This window comes from Phalacrocorax carbo, chromosome 1 (assembly GCF_963921805.1).
Source record: "Phalacrocorax carbo chromosome 1, bPhaCar2.1, whole genome shotgun sequence".
Taxonomy (NCBI): domain Eukaryota; kingdom Metazoa; phylum Chordata; class Aves; order Suliformes; family Phalacrocoracidae; genus Phalacrocorax; species Phalacrocorax carbo.
In genome coordinates this window covers 13,649,365-13,667,219 of record NC_087513.1, presented here as the reverse complement: position 1 = coordinate 13,667,219, position 17,855 = coordinate 13,649,365, and the positions used below count along the sequence as shown (strand labels likewise).

General features: G+C 38.2%; 1 protein-coding gene across 6 annotated transcripts in view; it reads right to left on the bottom strand.

Moving 5' to 3' along the window:
* The window catches only part of MAGI2 (membrane associated guanylate kinase, WW and PDZ domain containing 2), a 764,477-nt gene that overhangs the window by 40,813 nt on the left and 705,809 nt on the right, over window positions 1-17,855 (bottom strand). For 4 of the 6 annotated variants that reach the window (XM_064444109.1, XM_064444087.1, XM_064444116.1 and 1 more), the window contains 4 exons: window positions 9,208-9,393; window positions 6,281-6,455; window positions 3,093-3,333; window positions 1,239-1,382 (listed from right to left, as the gene is read on the bottom strand). In XM_064444109.1, coding sequence (XP_064300179.1) covers window positions 1,239-1,382; window positions 3,093-3,333; window positions 6,281-6,455; window positions 9,208-9,393 — 746 coding nt within the window. Of the gene's footprint in view, window positions 1-1,238; window positions 1,383-3,092; window positions 3,334-6,280; window positions 6,471-9,207; window positions 9,394-17,855 lie in introns of all 6 variants that reach the window. The other 2 variants (XM_064444078.1, XM_064444093.1) reach the window with 1 other exon arrangement.

Below are 17,855 nucleotides of genomic sequence, written 5' to 3'. Positions count from 1 at the left end.
ATATTTCACACAACAATTACTGTGGGAGTATTTCTCCCTTAAAAGTTGGTTGCCTGCCTGGCTTCCTCATCACAGGGTCTTCTTATGCCATTGCTCCCTTATGCAAGCTCCCAGTGCCAAGGGCTTGCACTGCATGGTACAACTGAGGACCAACTGACTTCTAAAATTCTACAAAGTGGGCAAGTTAAGAGTGATTTGAAGCATACTAAAACTCCTGAGTTATATATAGGAGGTCTCTGATTGTATGTTTAGACTGATGACAATGTTCTTTCAGTATGAAGTCAAACTTGATGAGATTGTTAGGGTCATGAAACAGAGTCTGTGTAACAGTCATGACATTTGCAAAATCTACTGTTACTACTGCACAGAACACAATTTCCATTGACCATCTTTATAATTAAATATTGGTTCAAAAAGGCTGCACTAATTAGACAGATAAACACATTTTTTATGTTGACTTTTGGTATCTCTTTCATCAATGTTTTCTCCTTTTTGTATACTCACTATTCTGCAATGTGTTAGCAGCCCTTGATGAGTTTATGCCTCTTCTTTAGTGCAACTAGACAGATTAAAACCATCTGTTTTTATTAGGTTATTTTTCCTACACAGAACATGTATCTTTTTTTTTTTTTAATAATAGAATTTCATAAGAGAATGCTTTTAGATTCAGTATCTGGATGTGCTGTTATTATAGTTTCTACCAATACAGGACTCAAATGCACTAAGACCTATTCAGACAAATAGTGAAAACTGATTCCTACAGACATGATTGAATAATATCAATAAACAAAATCAGCAAACACTTTGAAGACAACTTGATTAAATTAGTAAAATAACACAGACCAGGTCTTAGGTTTCATAACTATCATTTTGCTGTTGTGATTAGACAGATAACTGTTAATTATGTTGATATTATTATCAAAGAAATACCAAATTCTTTGTAGGAGGTTTTTAAGTTGCTTAGATATGAGTGAAAGAATAAGGAGAAAAATATATTACACAGTAAAAGCTACTATCAACAAGAAGTAATACATTTATTCCACAAAGAAACTACACAGGCCTACTATATTTTTCAAATAATTTCTTCAGCTCTTCCAGGACAAGTTTATATTATTAGAGGTGTTTGGCACTGGTTCTTAAAACCTGATCAGAGATGAAGAAAACTGCTTTCTCTTTGACCCCATCAGCAAACATGTCTGTAAAGGCTGAAAAAAATTGCTACAATGCATTTTACTTACCCTCATCCTTCCATTTCTTATTGCTGGTCCGTCTTCTGCTAACCTCAACACATACAAATCCATTTTGTACTCCCTTCCTCCTCGAATACTAAATCCAAACCCTTTGGCTCCTTTCTCCAAATCAACGGTGAAATAATCAAAGTCCTGTATATTCAAATACAAAATGAAAAACAATTAATCATATAAATGACACGGTTTATTTTAAAGAAAACTTTAAAATACATCTCCTCAAAAGTGCTTCTATCCAACTGATATAAGCAAAGGGACTTTCAAAGTAGATTTCTGCACTGACAGACTTTGGCCATGTCTGAAAAGAGGCTTTAGCAAAATGTAAATGCCTCAGGCTAAACCGCCCTGAAAGATACTCAGCAATTGGTGACCAGCAGGTACCAAAAGCTCTCTAGATGGTTTCTATATTCACCCTCAATACTTTCATGGTAACCAAGTATAAGTGTTTATGTCTGTGCAAGAAGTGCTGATTTGGCAAGCGAGGTAGCAGGCAGTTCCTGTATGAGCATCGTCACAAATAAAAATTAATAGGAGACACCTCCTGAATTCCCAGCAGAACTTAACATGATCAGCAGACTGGACTGCACGGAGTCACAAAGTACAGCAACTCTCATCACTTCAGTTAAAACATGTTCCTGAAAGAGGAGGTGGGAAGTAGGAGATCTGAGCACCACCCTGTCTGTGTCCTGCAGAGACTGGGATTCATCTTTCCAGTTTTTCCGCGGTGGACGCTAACTACCAGCCCCATAGAACGGTTTGGGGAGAACTTGCTCTGTTGCTTCTGATCCATTGGCAGCCAGGACTGCAAGAGCCATGGGAGCAGGAGGAAAACAAGACCAAGTGTGGGTTGTGCAGACCAGTGTTTAGAGAATTAAACTGGAGATGGTGAGAAACAGGTGGCTTAAGCATCTTCCTAGATACTAAGAAGCAACTTATAGGGTATGTTCATGGGGACAGGGATTTGCTATTTACATACTGAAATGCACAAAATTTTCAGAGGATTATCTGGATCCCATTTAAGAATTTGGATGTTTTCACTGATGTTTTATGTGTGTGGCTTTGAAAATATGGACACAGAAACCATCTATATATGGTTCCAGCTCATAGTGTCCAGAAGTTTGCATTCTTTTATTTAATATTTTTCTGACCTCTATTTTTTTTCTGCATTTATATAAGGAGAAAGGAGAATTTCTTTGAAAGTCTGAACTTTGGGCTAAATCTTCAAGCCTTCAGAGCTGTCAGCAAATATTTGTCATCAGCAGAGTCTTGTCCAAGGTAACATAGCACTTCATCTAAGGCTTATTTCTTTGAATTTGTAAGATCATGGCTGATGTCAGAGAAAGTAGTTGCACAAGCTAGTTTCTCCTCCTCCAGACTATTACCTATAGAAATGTAATTTTATCAGTTGGGATTCACATTTATTTATTTATTCAGATTAGATAAAAATTTCATTTTCAACAGTGCTGTAGAAATGCAGTCTGACCTAAGTACATCCACTATTTGATGACTGTATTATGTTCCTAGGAATAAAAAGAAATTGCTCTGCTGATGCAAAGGTAGCTTATTTTAGAACCTTTATTTCAACTCTCCAGTACCTTGAAAATATCATTTATTTAACATTACAGTCACACAGTTATAAATGTAGTGTTACTTGGCAGATCACATAGTTCATTAATATTAATGGTTTTGAAGTAATTTCCTCTACAGAAAAATAGTAGCTCAGAGTAAAAACAATAAAGGTTCCTTTTTCTTCTATAATGTCATATTTTTTACCAATAAACGTGATCTCTTCTTAAAGACCTAATGCTTTCTGTTCTGGAGTGCTGTAAGTATTTTGGTTTGTACCTGGGGCTGCCTGTACTCTGACAGAGGGTACTGCCTGGTGTCAGGCGAATGCTGCCTGTAATCTATCAAGGGTGGCTGTCTGTAGTCGAGAGGTGGTGGCTGCTGGTAATCCATCACCGGAGGATGCCTGTAGTCCAGCGGAGGCTGTCGGTAGTCCGTTGAGGACTGCCTGTAGTCTGTAAATGGAGGTTGCCGGATATCAGGTTTCACATCCTGTCTGGCTTTTACTTCTGACCTATAACTGAGAAAGGCAAAAAGACTTAGTTCCAGAAAGTGGTAAAACCTTAAGAATATGGATTACATGCATATTGAGGAGTGAAAGCAAACTGCCTGACTGCAAAATTGCATAAAACAAATTTTCATAGGGAAGCAAAACTTCTGATGGTAAATAGACGAGGCATCCAAAAGCAGTGAGCGCTTTTGAAATATGAACATAAGCAATTTTCCCTCAGGTCATACTGTGCAGTTTTCCAGCTTGTATCAGTGAGATCAGGATTAGGCTCAAAGGGATGAGAACAGGAAAAGCGTCTTGAAGCCCACTTATTTTGCCTACAGGGAAGATGAAGCTGCATCCACCTGCATAGCTCCTCTGTTTCATTGATATAAGCTATTATTACTGTGAGCTTCTTAAGGTTAAAAAAGATATATTATTTGTACTAGCTGTTATCTGTTTAATGAGCGGTATTATTTGATATAACATCTGTTAATGTAGTTATTATTATTATTATTATTATTATTATTATTACCCAGTCCCTATAATACCATCAGGCTACAAGCCCATAGCAGGTCATATCAGTAGTTATGCACAGAAGTAACACAGTGTGAAAGGAAAACAAATTTGGTTAATGAGAAATTAATAACAAATAAAATATTGCTTTAACTGGTACCTGGTTCCAGGAAGATGAATCCTAACATTTCAAAGAAAATGTGACTTTCTGTAGTACAGCAACTAGTAAATGAATTTACTCAGATGGGAAGGAGTGGCGCCCTTAGCACGTGGAGATCAGTGCGTAATGGCATTTCACACTTCAGGGCGAAGTAACGAACGTTTCTTACTGCAAACCTCCATACCTCAGTCATGTAACATCCTGAATGGGCACAAAGGAAGTCCCAAACCTTTTTGGCAAGCTAATTCTGTAACAGTGGTTTGAGTGAGATTTAACAAAAATTTTCACGTAGTGGATGTTTTTATACTCTCCACTAGGTGCTGAAGGAAATATTCTTTTCCTATATAGGAAATATACATTTCAAACTCTGCTTTAATAATGGTCTGGAATTTTTCAGTAGACCAAGTGACCATGAAGGTACATGTATGTATGCAGATACCTGGACACATATAGACTGTGAAAGGGATTTTGAAACGTACTTATTGATTTGAAAAATAAGAGCATTGTTTTTGATCATGTTAATTTATGTATGAAAAGGTAACCTAAATAATCTAAACATTTAAAAATGTTTCAGATATGTTTCAAAACTTCCTTACTTTATTAGTACAATTACAGTAACAGTGTGGCGAATCTTCCTACACACTAGCTTTAATTAGCTAAATGTCTAACCAGACGCAAAAATATCAGAACTATTTCCCTTTGACTTTTCTGAGAAGATGAAAATAGCCTGCTGCCACATGTTGTTTTAAAATCTGTATGTGGCATCTATAATAAGTCCTACTTGTATACATGCTATCTTCTTACTTTCTTTACTCAGTATCATGATCATGTAAAAAGAAGATGGAGAACAAACAGGCTTACTGTGATACTAAGCCTTATTAATATCGGAAGTAAAAATACTAGTTAGTATTCCTAAGAGTTTTAAATACCTTATAGTATTTTGATACAGAAAAAATGTACACGCCTATATAATCAAGCTGTGATCTGAATTATAATATCCTGTGAAAAATGATAGTGTATGAACTAGCAATAATGGACCTTTTTCTGGAATAGGAGTCATTCTTAGGCAGATTCCCAATACACAACCACAGTTATATCCCAGAAGATGATGCTTTTATTTACAGTTGGAGGCACTGTAATTTTTGCTGAATATGTAAATGGTGACATGACCCATTATAGCTTATTCTTTCCAGTAAGACTATTACAGAATTTCTTTTTGCTATTTAACTAATATAGTTTACTGGTTTCCTCTGAAAATTCCCAGTTCAACAGGCATTTAATACTGACTGACAACTGTGCAGAGAGACTTTTGTAAAAGCTTTGCATTGGATTTTGTCAGAAACATTCTAGGAGGTGATCACTTTTGGAGGAAGTACTCAAGGAAATATAAGGCAAAGAAATCTGCTAAGTGTGACTAATTGAGAGAAAATTATTTTGGGCAAGTGAAAGTGCTACATCTGTTAAGCAAGGAGAATTAGAGGGCATACCTAAATCACAACTGAACTTAAACCTCCAGACGCAAAAAGTTACAATCCTGTAACCAGCATCTACTATTTGGGGAAGAGAGTCTTGATGAGGTATGTCGGTTACCGAAGATTGGCATAAAGGCAGTCAGTGTAATCAGCCTCATTTAACATGCCAAAAATTAATCCAAAGACTAAATAGTGTTGAGTGGAGATCACAGAAACTTGTATCATCCCACAGCCTGAGCATGCTTTTTATGTATACAGCTTTTAATACAGCTGGTCACAAAATTTCTATCCCCCTACCACTTCCATCACAGATAAATTTGTCAATGCCTATGCATAAATTACACATGAGAAATTAGCTGGAAAATGCTACACCGTGGATAAAATCTGTTATAAAAATATCTTCCTGACTCCAGAACTCTAATAGAAGAAAAAAAGACATGTAAGATAATTAAAAGAAAAAGCCACCTCACGATCAGATACAAATATAACCCATACTTTGTAAGTTGTAGTGATATAAAAGTAGTATGTTAGCAATGAACTTATTAGCAAGGAATACTTCAGTGTTTAGTTCCTTGGCAAACATGATCCTGATGGGTGTTTGGGGAAGGTTGGCTAGACCCTTGTTCATAATAACATGTTTCATACCTGAACAAGATTTACAGATCATCCTGGCATGCACAATTCATGCTCTGCGAGCGCCATGTCAAGACTGTGGCTTCCCAGAGCCCCACAAGCGATGGCTCACAGCTGCTAGAAACAGCATGAAGACCCAGCACAATGGTGTCCTGTGGTCCTCCCAGGAGGCAGAGTCTGGAGGAGCCACTCTTACCTGTTTTCATGTCCCTGCAGCTGGAGGGGCTGTGGAGGCGGTGGCTGGGAGACGGGGCTGTGCTGGGCGACGGGGCTCTGCTGCGCCAGGGGACTCTGCTGGGCCATGGGGCTGTGCTGCTGGGCCATGGGGCTCTGCTTCTCCGAGCTGGGGGCCGAGGCTGGGCTGTTCAGCTCTGCATAATGGGAAGCTGGAGATTAAAGACCTGTCACCGCATGGCATTTAATAAAGGGCAAAGGTAGACAATAATAATTTTTGGTCACACGCTACCTCTGAAAATTTATGCTTTGTCGCTTTTACTCTCTTGGGTTATAATTAGATTTTAAGACATCTGAACTTAATGGGCTCCTTTTGATAGTCTGTGGGATCTGAAATCTTAGTCACTTCTATAACTCTGGTTGACACCTCCATTATTTAAAACGGAATTGAACAAGGCGAATGGCTTCTGTGTTTCATGTTTTCTTTTAAAGCCTAGAAATACTGATATTTGAAAACTTTTCATTTCGAAAGAATGAATGATTTTATTGCCTTCACCACTGTTATGGGATGACAGACTGTTGTCACAAAAGCTAAAACACTGGGGTACTTGTGTTAGCTCCTGCTGTCTGAGCTCAACAATAGTTTCCTATCTTTTTTTTGAATCTTTGGGGACTGTGAACAGTAAAACCAATCTCAATAAATTCTGACTAACCAGCTACACCAATGTTTTATTTCACTGTATTGTGCCAAATGACCAGGGTTTCACATAGGAACACTGCAGAAAACCAGAATCCTTCTTTCCAAACAACATAAAATTAAAAAAGACAGAGAGGTAGGAAATGTGGCCTCGTGGCCTTGTTACAAATAAGGGACGCCAATCTTCCTTCAGGCTTTCTGCTGCGCTTGTGGGAAGACACATTTGGCACTGAGCTCATAGTGAATATATTGCTCCCGACACACTGTCACAGTTATGTTGCTCATCATTTACCTATTAAGAAGTGTAAATGAGAGAGACTCCACCCACAGAGGACAGAGCACTGCAGAACTGCGGATGGATTATGAACAGCAAAGGTACACAGTGTATTCTTTTATTCCTGTTTGCAACAGAATGAGTGAGGCCAGTGTGGTGTGGTGCAAAGCATCCAGAATGAACATGTGTATAGCTGAACGTCCCTAACAGCAATAGCTATGCACCATCCAGACCTTGCCTAGTTTTATATTTGAATCTAGTTTGAATTTTGAATGATTTTATCTTTTTCTTTTTTAGTTTTTAGTTTTTAACATGTGAGTTTGTCCCCTATGACTGCACATTTCTAATGGCTCTCTACTTATTTAATTTATGCTCATAATTATTTTAAAAATTTTGGCTACTTTATTAAAAATCTTTTCAGTTTAGTCTTAATTGTCAAAAAAGCTTGTACATTTGCACTTAAAGCACTCTTCATGCAGGCATAAGCAATACTTATCTGTGTAATTACTATGCTTAAGGCTTTAATTGCCCATTTTGCATCTTTGAGACTCTTTTGTATTGCAAAGTTTCAGAGATGAAGATTGGGAGTATTGTCCCTAATTTCTACATTACCCACATAACTATGGATGAACTAGTCAAATCATAAGCTGCTTCAAAAACTGCTTTGCATTTATATAGTATTTTTTACCTGAAAGTACATTACAGAGGTTTTAGATTTTTTCCTAGTTGTATAAGCTGGGAAGCTGGTATCAGAAGGCAAATGAGGTATCCAGTGTCGCACAGTCACACAGGGAAGCCATGCCTTGGGCACAAATAGTTTCTCATCACTAGCACCCGAGAACATCTTGTACCACTGCCTCTCAGCTACACCTCCGCTTTCTTTCTAATTTAAGGTATCCATCTCTAACAGTGAACTATTAGCAATTTGCTAATATGAGTTAATCTGTGCACAATGGAGACCTAAATAAGCTGCGTGGACTGCACATAGCATCACACTTGTTTGTAGATGCTTGCAAAAGTGCCCTCCAGTGATTATACACCACAGATTTGCAGCTCTTGGTACAAATTCTGAACTCATGTATGTTTGGGTTTTTCCCTTCACTGAATTAATTTAACAAAGTAGATAAGTTCCTCTGATTGCAGTCCATGGTCAGTGTCAGACTATTTCCTTGTCCTGTTGCTGGATGCAGCAGCAGAAGGTAAAGGTCATCTAACTGGAGCATGGATCATTAAGTAATTACATTACTTGCTGTGTGACATTCCTAGCTCTAATGGTATTTGTTGCTGAGATATAAAGCCACAGCCTCATTAATACAGTACAATTCATATACCAATACAGCACATCGCTAACCTAAAAAAACCCCCTGAAATCAACCCCCAAACCCATGAAATCAACATCAAAAGATCTTCACTGATTAGCTGTGGTAATGACCAGAATAATGAGTCTGTCCCCTTATCCTCACCTTACAAATGGGATAATTTAGGGTTCAGTTCTTTCCTGCCTTGTGCATTTATAGTGATGTATGTAGAGCTAACTACCAAACCCGAACTCTTCCTTCACATCACTTTGCAACGGGTAGCTGGTAGCTGAAGATGCCTCATGACAGACATTGCAGTCTCTTGTGAGCCAGACTTTGGTTTATAGCAGGATATAAGCGAACAAACTCAATACTTGGCTCTCCTGGGGGGTGCTTTTCTATGTAGAAGACAATTCTTCCAAAAGACATTAAAACTGACTCGCTGGTACTCAGCTTGCTCTCAGGTTTCTCCATGCTTGCTTTAAATACCCTTTTCATAACTAGAAACCTTTTCAAGAATTCAGATATTATTCAGCTAGTTCTAAGGCTGTAATTTTGGTGTGCTGTACGTTACAGCTGAGAAAGCGAAACAAAAGACGTTCTTTCAAGCAGTGACATAATTCAAGCTAATTGGAGGCTACTTAAAATTTTCTTCATGTTTTTAAGGGCCATTGACTTACCCTCCTGAGGAATGATGCGAAGAGTTACACTGAGACCTGCATCTTTAATTAGCTTCACAATATCTGCATGAGGCATGTTAATAATAGACTGGCCATTCACAGCTAAGATCCGGTCTCCAACTTTAAGTTTTGCACAGCGATCTGCAGGACTTCCATCAATTATCCGCCCTATTTTATGGGGTACAGCTAGACAAGAAACAATAGATACAATTAACATATGCTGCAACAAGTGGTGATGTTCACAAGCAAAAAAGAATGAGTTCATTTGGAAGAAAGTTCAATATGAATTAAAAATCAGCTTGTGTATAAATATATAAGAATATAAACTCTTATACAGTGTCATTTGCATTAACAGAGTCCAGATTTCTCTAAAACTTCAGAATCTGGATGTGCATATATACATGGCATATACATATGGAGTCCAAAATCAGTTTATGGTTCAGCTAGTTTGCAAACCTGGCATTTAGCAACATAATAAACAGATCAGGAGAACAACAAGGCATTAAAACAGTGAAGGGGATAAATTTGCACAATAAGTAGTAGTCATAAATTTCCTCCCACCTCCTAGTTTACAGAATTCCTTTATTTGCATGTTGCAATAGAGGCACTACAAAGAGGATTTATTTTATATACAACTAGATGTTATTACTGCAAATGCTCAGGGTTCACTAAATTGTTCTCCTCCTTTCAAATATGTTAATTGATAAACAGAAATCATACTGAAGATTTATTGAGATGTGCAGCTTTCTAATTAGATACGTGCCAGCATGAATTTACAGTTAATTATGAGTGCATGGACACATTTACTACATCAAATAGACCCCCCCCCCACGCAATCTCAACACATTACAGATCAACTTTGCTTCTCCTTTTGCTCTTCTCTGTGGCTCTCCACCTTTCTGTGTACCCCATCCATTCCCTTGTTCTGTTTTTTCCCCTCATGTTCCACTGAGTTTTCTAAATATTACTCTTGATCTTTCTCCCAGTGTTCCTTCCCTTTTCTTCTCTGCTTTTTAACTAAATGCAAATACTATAGCTGACTATTCTTTCTACCTAGACTCCCCAAAGAGCATGGTATTTTTCTTTCTATTACTCATAAATATGCTTATCACAATTAAATTTGACTATATATTCTATTAATATCCTAATGGTATCTGGGTATCCCTCACCAATCCCCCATTTCAGTCTTGGCAAACAGCACAAAGCTGCTTGGCCTCACTATCCACCTGCAACCGGTCTTTAAAAACAGTTGTGTTTCTTTTTTCTTAAAATAATATCTCCTTAAAATTGTAATATCTAAAAAGAACTTGGAAAAGGTGAAAGAAAAGATTAAACAAACATTTTTTTTGAAATATCTAGGCTATCAATGCTCATATAAAACAAGGCTCTAACAGGAGATGTGTTCAGAATAGTCCATCACTGAAGAACAAATTTGTCAGCCCTCTGATAAACGTTCCCTGAAGGTGATGGTGACAAACACAGATTCCACATCTCATGCGAAGTCACAATACACATACCTCAAAGCAACTTTTTTTTCCTAGTATAGACGCGAGTGTTGCCTACAGTGTTAAAAATTAATTTACCACTATAGTTCAGGCAAAAATATAAATTAAATTATGGCTTTAGTAACACGAACACAACTAGTGTACTTCAGAAATGTCTTGCTGCTTACGAAATAAGAACCTAAGTTATGTCACAATATCTAAACGTTTCTATGTTTTAAAATATACTAAATATGAAAAGGCATGCTTTGTTCAAAACTGGCATTTATTTTGCCCTGTATGCAGATGTGTAACTGTCACGCATGCATAGCAGTAAGTAAACAAGTGAAAGTAACTTAGCACTGAAGCAGTTTACATTCACACAGCGCCTTTCACATCAAATCAATTCTTAAAGCATCACCAAGAATCACTTAAGCTAAGACTAAACCATGCCCGTTTCTGGTACACGTAATACATGGTCTGTATGAAATTACTACACAGCAGTGGAGATCTGAAAACGAGACTGCCTTATAGGAAAGAACAAGAAGTTTAGTAGGAAGAAAGAAATGAAAGTATTATAGCCAAGATGCCATAGTTAAAATTCCTGTGCTTGCCATTGCTAACTCTAAAGAAGGTGTTTTTGCTAAGTGGAGATACCATTACAGTAGTGGGGGGTGGGTGGGAAATCCTATTAATTTGCCAGAACAATTTCTGTTGGACTTCTTACACTTGACAAGAGAATACAGCAGATGTCTGCATGTTTGTGATGTCTGCTAAAATCAAAGCTGGAGGTGGGAGAGCCATGAGAGTCTGATTCTGTTCCAAATCCTGAGATAAGGTTAGGGAGGGAGAAAGAGGAGGAACCTTGTATTCCTTTTTTCTTTCTTTTAAGCCTAATGGCCTTTACCTTTCTGATAAATGTGTCTACTGTAGATGTTTTTGTATTGCTGCGCTCACTTAGTCCTGCCTTGCTATGAAAGGCTCAATGGTAGGTGACCTTCAGAACAAAGCTTGTGTCTGTTGAATTATCTTTTCTACTGCACTTTGGTTTTTGAGGATTTAATGCTCCTCTTCTGAGGTTGCATTGGTGCAATGTGTTGTCATATGATGCTGCTGCAGAGTGGGGAGTGGAAAGATTTTGCAGAAGGAACCTGAATCTCTATCAGAGTCTGCAAAGGAGACTGCTGGTATGCTATATCACGGTTTTATGGGAAAATCCAGTGAATTACTGATGAAACTCATAGCCGTTCAGAAGCAGCTGGTTTCTGTGCATTTCTAGATCATATGAGGAGATGTTTGTCTCCTGGCTCCTTCTCTCCCAATAACATCTGGAGGACTTCCCGGTCTCTGCTTGCTCTTACCCAGTGGACTTCTGCCTGAGGTTTCTCCTAAGCCACAATATCCTGGCCACCATAGCCCCTGCTGCTGCCTTGGGAGGGGAGGATTTATTTAAGGATTAATTTACAAGCACAAGTGCTTTTAAGGGATGCAGGTTGTTTATGAAAATATGAACATGTTAGATTATATTAGAAAACTTTTAATTTTTAAGAGTGGTGGTAAAATACATTGTGAAGGGATAAGGAGATACTCTCATAGGGGATTAATTAGGCAAAAGCTAAGGAACAAAGGTAGAAATGAACTATAAATTTCCATAATGGAGAATTTTTACCATCCAGAATGGTCATATCTAAAACAGTCATGGAAGAGCTGTAATACTTACAGTACCGAGTGGGCTGAGTGAAGTGGCAGACAAGATCTCATGAAAAGAAAGGCAGGAGGATGCACATGAGGAAAAAATAACCCTGCCTAACCTTAATCAGGGATAGGCCTTCAAGTAATTATTACCACTCAGGAGATCTTGAAATAAGCATGCCTACTTCTCTAAAAATGTAAACTTAGTAAAAGAGTAAAAAGTACTTTAAGATTTTTAGAAAAAGGATAGCAAATGAAACAAACGTTTGCTAGTTATTACTGTGCACCTAAAGTCTGAGTGTTGCTGATAGTTCCAGTATCCCCACTCAAAAATCATAGCACCGAGCTAGCAAAGATTCAGAGAAGGACAGCATGGCAGCTGGGAGCAGAGAACAGCCTCTGTTCGAAGTCGTCCATGAGGTTGCTATCTGCACCTTGGAGGAGAGAAGGTGGGGCAAACTTCTGGAGGGCCAGAAGAATGAAAGGATTCAGAAAGGGATGAGACAACTTGACAGGGGTGGATCCGCTGCTGATTAAATCAGAAAGTCATGGCTGTGAAAGCTGAGGAGATGCCTGGGAAAGGTCTCTGTCTGCTGTAGGTGCTGTCCTCTCTGCCACTGTTCACAACCAGGGACAGCACGGAGCTCTGCAGCAATTCAATCTCTCCCTGCATCACAGGTGTCTTCCCAGGAAGAAATGTCCAGTATTTTGGCATTTAATTATGGCTTTCTTAACACATCATAATTTTTCTTAAATTGCACCTTCAATGCTTTATTTTTATCTAAGTAGAGCATTTAATAAAGGAACCTTTTAAAGGAAGCCTCAAATCACTTGACTGGTGATAAATGATTCCACTCGCCCTTAAAAATTTTTACTAATCTATCCACACCTTTTTTAAGAATTCACCACAAGCTGTTCTCCAAACATATGTACATTTTGAACAGTGGCAGCCCGTGCCCAGATTACATTCTGCAGAGAATTTGATCCACTTATTTCAAAACATAGAGCTACCTGAGCAGCATTTAATATTTGCAGGCTATACAGAAACACTTGGATTTCTGTTTTGTGTGTGTGTGGTTTGTTTTTTTTTTCCCCCAGGAATCCCATTATTCATGCTAAGAGTAAGCACAGAAAACAAGCTGCCCCTTCGCAGGACTAATTTCTTAGTTTTCTCAGACTACACAATGGATGACACTTTGAGGGAACAAGATTATGGTAAACAGGGGTTTATACATATATTTTTAACTGTTGAAACTATGGGAAACTAGAGAGATACAGTTCATATGTATATGAAACTTAAAGTCCTTCAAAACAGATATCTAGATTTTTTTCTCTAATACTATCAAATCATCCAAAATGTGATACTTAAGAGTGATATATATGGATATCTACCTTAAAAAAAAATCCTTCCAAGGCAGAAATCATAATCCTAGACCCCCAAAAAACAAGGCTGAGAACAACAACACCGCAGAAGCATTTCCTAACAATGGATCTTATGATGGGATCTAATTTTTCTGCAGTGTGCTTTATGAAAAGTTCATGACTTCAGAGGGATTTGAATCCTGAGAGCACCAAAGCTTCTAAGATATTTGAAGCCATCCATCTCTCCCCCTAAATCTCCCTCAGAGATTTACAGCATTTATGTCAGGAACACAAACTGACCCAGCACAGGCACCTAGCAGCTGATGCTTTCCCGGAAGGTAGTTAACGGTGCAATGATCAGCTCTAAGCTTATTATCAAAAGGCAACTTAAATTAAAAATTTAAGAGGCAAATTATTTAAAAGATCTTTTTTTGCATTTAGAAAGTGGGTAGGGTCTCCTTTCAGTAACTTACTGATAACTACAAATTCACATCTTTATATTAATATATTTATTTTATAAAATTGCCCACTTTTACTCTTTATAATCCAAATTAACATCTTTCCCACACCTTCTTGTCATAGAAAAGAAAGAGTAAGTTCTGTGGCTTTACACCTGAGGGTCCATATGCTGCACACAAAGCCAGATCAGTTGCTGAATACAGATGCTGCTTCTAACACAATATATTTCTATCACCCCCTTGCTTTTTGGAAATAAAAATGATTTGTCCTCACCTGGGAGACCCATATGCTGGAAATAGCTGATTCTAATAAGATTTTGCCAACAAATAATGCTTTTCTGGTTTACAGCAAGGATTTTTTTTTTTTACATTTATTTAGTACTTCTAGTCATAACAGTTGAGACTGTTTTCTGTGGAAAGCAACTCTTCTGTTCTTTTCCCCTATATAGTAACTAAATGTCAAAAATGATCAGTTAAGAGGAACAAAATTGACCCTCTACTTTATCCGTTAAACCCTCTGGCAGATAAATTCCTGCAATCTTTTCTAATGTTAATGGATATGGATTGTAAACCAACCAAATGAACCTTCCTGAGCCAGATGTCCTTCTCAATGTTATACAGCTGATCATATGAATATTTATTATATTCTCAATTCTCAAAAGGTGCAAGAGTTTTCATTCAACCAGTAGGCTCCAGCATAAGGGATTTTAATTGGGAGAATATATTAAATGTAAACATCTGTAATTTCATTGCCACTGAATAATCTAAAATTTGGGATGCTTGAGTATGGTGGACTTTCTATCGGGGCTAATATTAGAATCAAGATAAAATATTTTCCTGAAATTGATGGGCTATTTTATGTGACACTTATTTAGAAAACAGAAACCTGTAGCATGCAGATTGCAGTAATCCCTTTTGTTTATAAGGTTAATGAACCTATGAATGGAAACATCCTATTGTGTATTGATAAGGAACATATTTACTTGCATAGCACGGGTAAGAAGCTAGGTGGGAAGGAGTGCATGTACCTTAGAAATCTGGAGATCTAAGAAAAAATTAATGGAACTTAGGTACTTTAATTCAGACTTCTCATGAAAGCAAAATGGGTCCCGTGGAATCATTAGAAAAACCTTTTTTCCCTTCCCAGGTTTGTGCCAAGAAAACTCACAGAGTTTGTTCTTTGAAAACACAGGAACAGCACCACTAGGTCCAAATGACCAATTTAGGAACGTACCGGAGGACAGAAGTCATCTAAATAGGGGAGTGATGTGGTCAAGCTCCTTCATGCTTTATTCTCCAAAAAAATATCAAATAGCCAGTTGAGTATTTTATGCCTGCAAACTGCAGCAATGCATCTTCAGTGATATTAAAAATCTCTTTCACTTCTTAAGGTTATTTCGCTGTTATTAATTGCGTATATTAATTTGAAAACTAACTCATGTAACAATTTCTTTTAGCTCCAAATTATTCTATCAGTTAAACAAGCTTAGAAAGTGTGTTTTTGTAGCTGAAGAGGCAGAAGGACAGCTCAAACCTGAATATCAAAGCCAAGAAGAAATGAGAAATCCGATGCTTTGCCCACAAGCCACAAGTATCTTCCGCAGGGGACTCATGCTACAGGTGAGTAGGCTCTGTTTCATCGCTCTGTTCCAAACATCTCCAAGCTGGGGTAGAGAGACATCCTAATTTCCAAAGCTCTGTTTTCTTTCGAATTTGCAGGTTGGTCACAGAAAATTGTGTCCTCAGGCACTATCTTACGCAGGAAGAAGCATGGATGAAATTGCAGCACAAATAACTGTCTCACATCACAGTTATCACTGATCAATAAGCTATTTTTTTATCTCTAAACTCCAAGGAGTTCAAAGAAACTCTGGAGCTGAATGGGACTTATTTTAGAACACAGTCATTGGCGTGTGCAGTGTAGGGGCAAATTAAATCTACACGTCCACTTTGCTAAACAGGAGAAAGATCATAACAAGTGTGCATAGTCATCTGCCTTTAAGTTTTTAAAAATTGTTTTTTGATTATGCTTGTATTTTCAGTTTGTTTAGACTTCATAGCTGTGCTAACTGACAGTACCCACTGCAGTAAAATTCATGGAAATATTGCCAATTTTCCAATTTTATTGGAGGTTGCCAGTTAACAAGATCCGTTTACAACACATGGTTTCTTTCTACAGAAATTAGGGTGTTAAGAGATTTGCAGGGTATTGCAAGTTCTTCTCCCAGAGGAAGCTGCATTCCAGACACATGAAGTAAAAGGAGCAGGAAGATATGAATTAGACAGGGACAAGTGTACTACATAAAGCTCTGGGACAAATTCATCCAGCAATCTCCTTTTGGCCATTTCCAGCTGGCTGCAAGTGCTTTTCCATGGGATGAAGACAGTCGACTTATCTTGATACCCTAAAAAGCTCCACAAGAATGGAGTTTTACCACAGAGGACTCATGCTACTGAGTGTTATCCTAAACGTAATGCAATGGGTAGATTAATTAATTCCATTTCAGTATTTTAGCTGTAATGTGACATTCAGTACTGTCGTGTGAGGCAATGCCACCCCAGGCACAGCTGCACCTCCACAGCCTCACATGTTGCTGCAGGATGCTGGGGACCTGGAGGGGGCAGCCCCCAGATGAGCCCTTCCTCACAGAACCACATGCGCTACAGGTATTTTATTGGAGGAAGCATGAAGGTATTCCTCAGAACAGGACTTCAGAAATAGGTTGTAGTTTGGTTAGTTTAGCCACTTAACTTTGCTACTGAACCAGGGCATCTAAAAGATGTTCGTAACTTGGGGCAAAGGCAGTTGACTGGGAAGGTCTCCACAGAGCTGCGAGGCTATATCAGTCCAGATCCACCCCAAACTAAAAGTGAAAACCTAGAGTTTGCTTCCAAGCATTCAGCTGGGAACACGACACCGAGTCCTTTAAAGAAATACCACTGGAAATTACAACATTTTTATAAACTATGTGTAGCCTGCATAGCAAAAGAGAGCACAGAGTAAGGTCAAACAGAGGCGGCCTGTCTGGAGAAGGCATGGAAGCCAAAGCACCCTTCAGTGTTGGGACAGGGTCTGGGGGAAAGCATGACAATATGTTTTAGGAGCAGTGGAAATTAATCCTTTCATTAGGACAGGTCAGGAGCCTGGCCAGGTGAATTTTCTTTATTTAACCTCTCAGCACTCTAAGATCCTCTGTGCTCTGTACTAGCCAAAATGACTTGCTCCTGGTTGTACCACCCAGAAGTCTTTATTTATCCACTTTATCTTCTTTTACTGATATAATTTTAAAGCATGGCTGACCTTGTCTACACCCCTGCTTTGCCCTGTGAAAGCTCTTCAATCCTTGTCACTTGTTTTCAATTCCTGATCTGCCCCACATCAGACCATAGCTTGGCGCAAGATAATCCCCTGTGCTGGATTAGAGAACACACTAAGCAATGCTTTGACAAAGGGGAGACAAAATTTCTGCCATTATAGAACACAGGAATGTCACAAGAATTGGATGTCTAAGCAAGTACCAGTAAGACAAATTACAACCAGATGTAAAGGCTGGCTCCAAAATACTTCACAGTATTTTATTAAAATGACAGGTACTACAGTGCTGCCTACCACAAAAATGTGAAAAAATACTCTGTTCTCTAATTATGGCTGTAG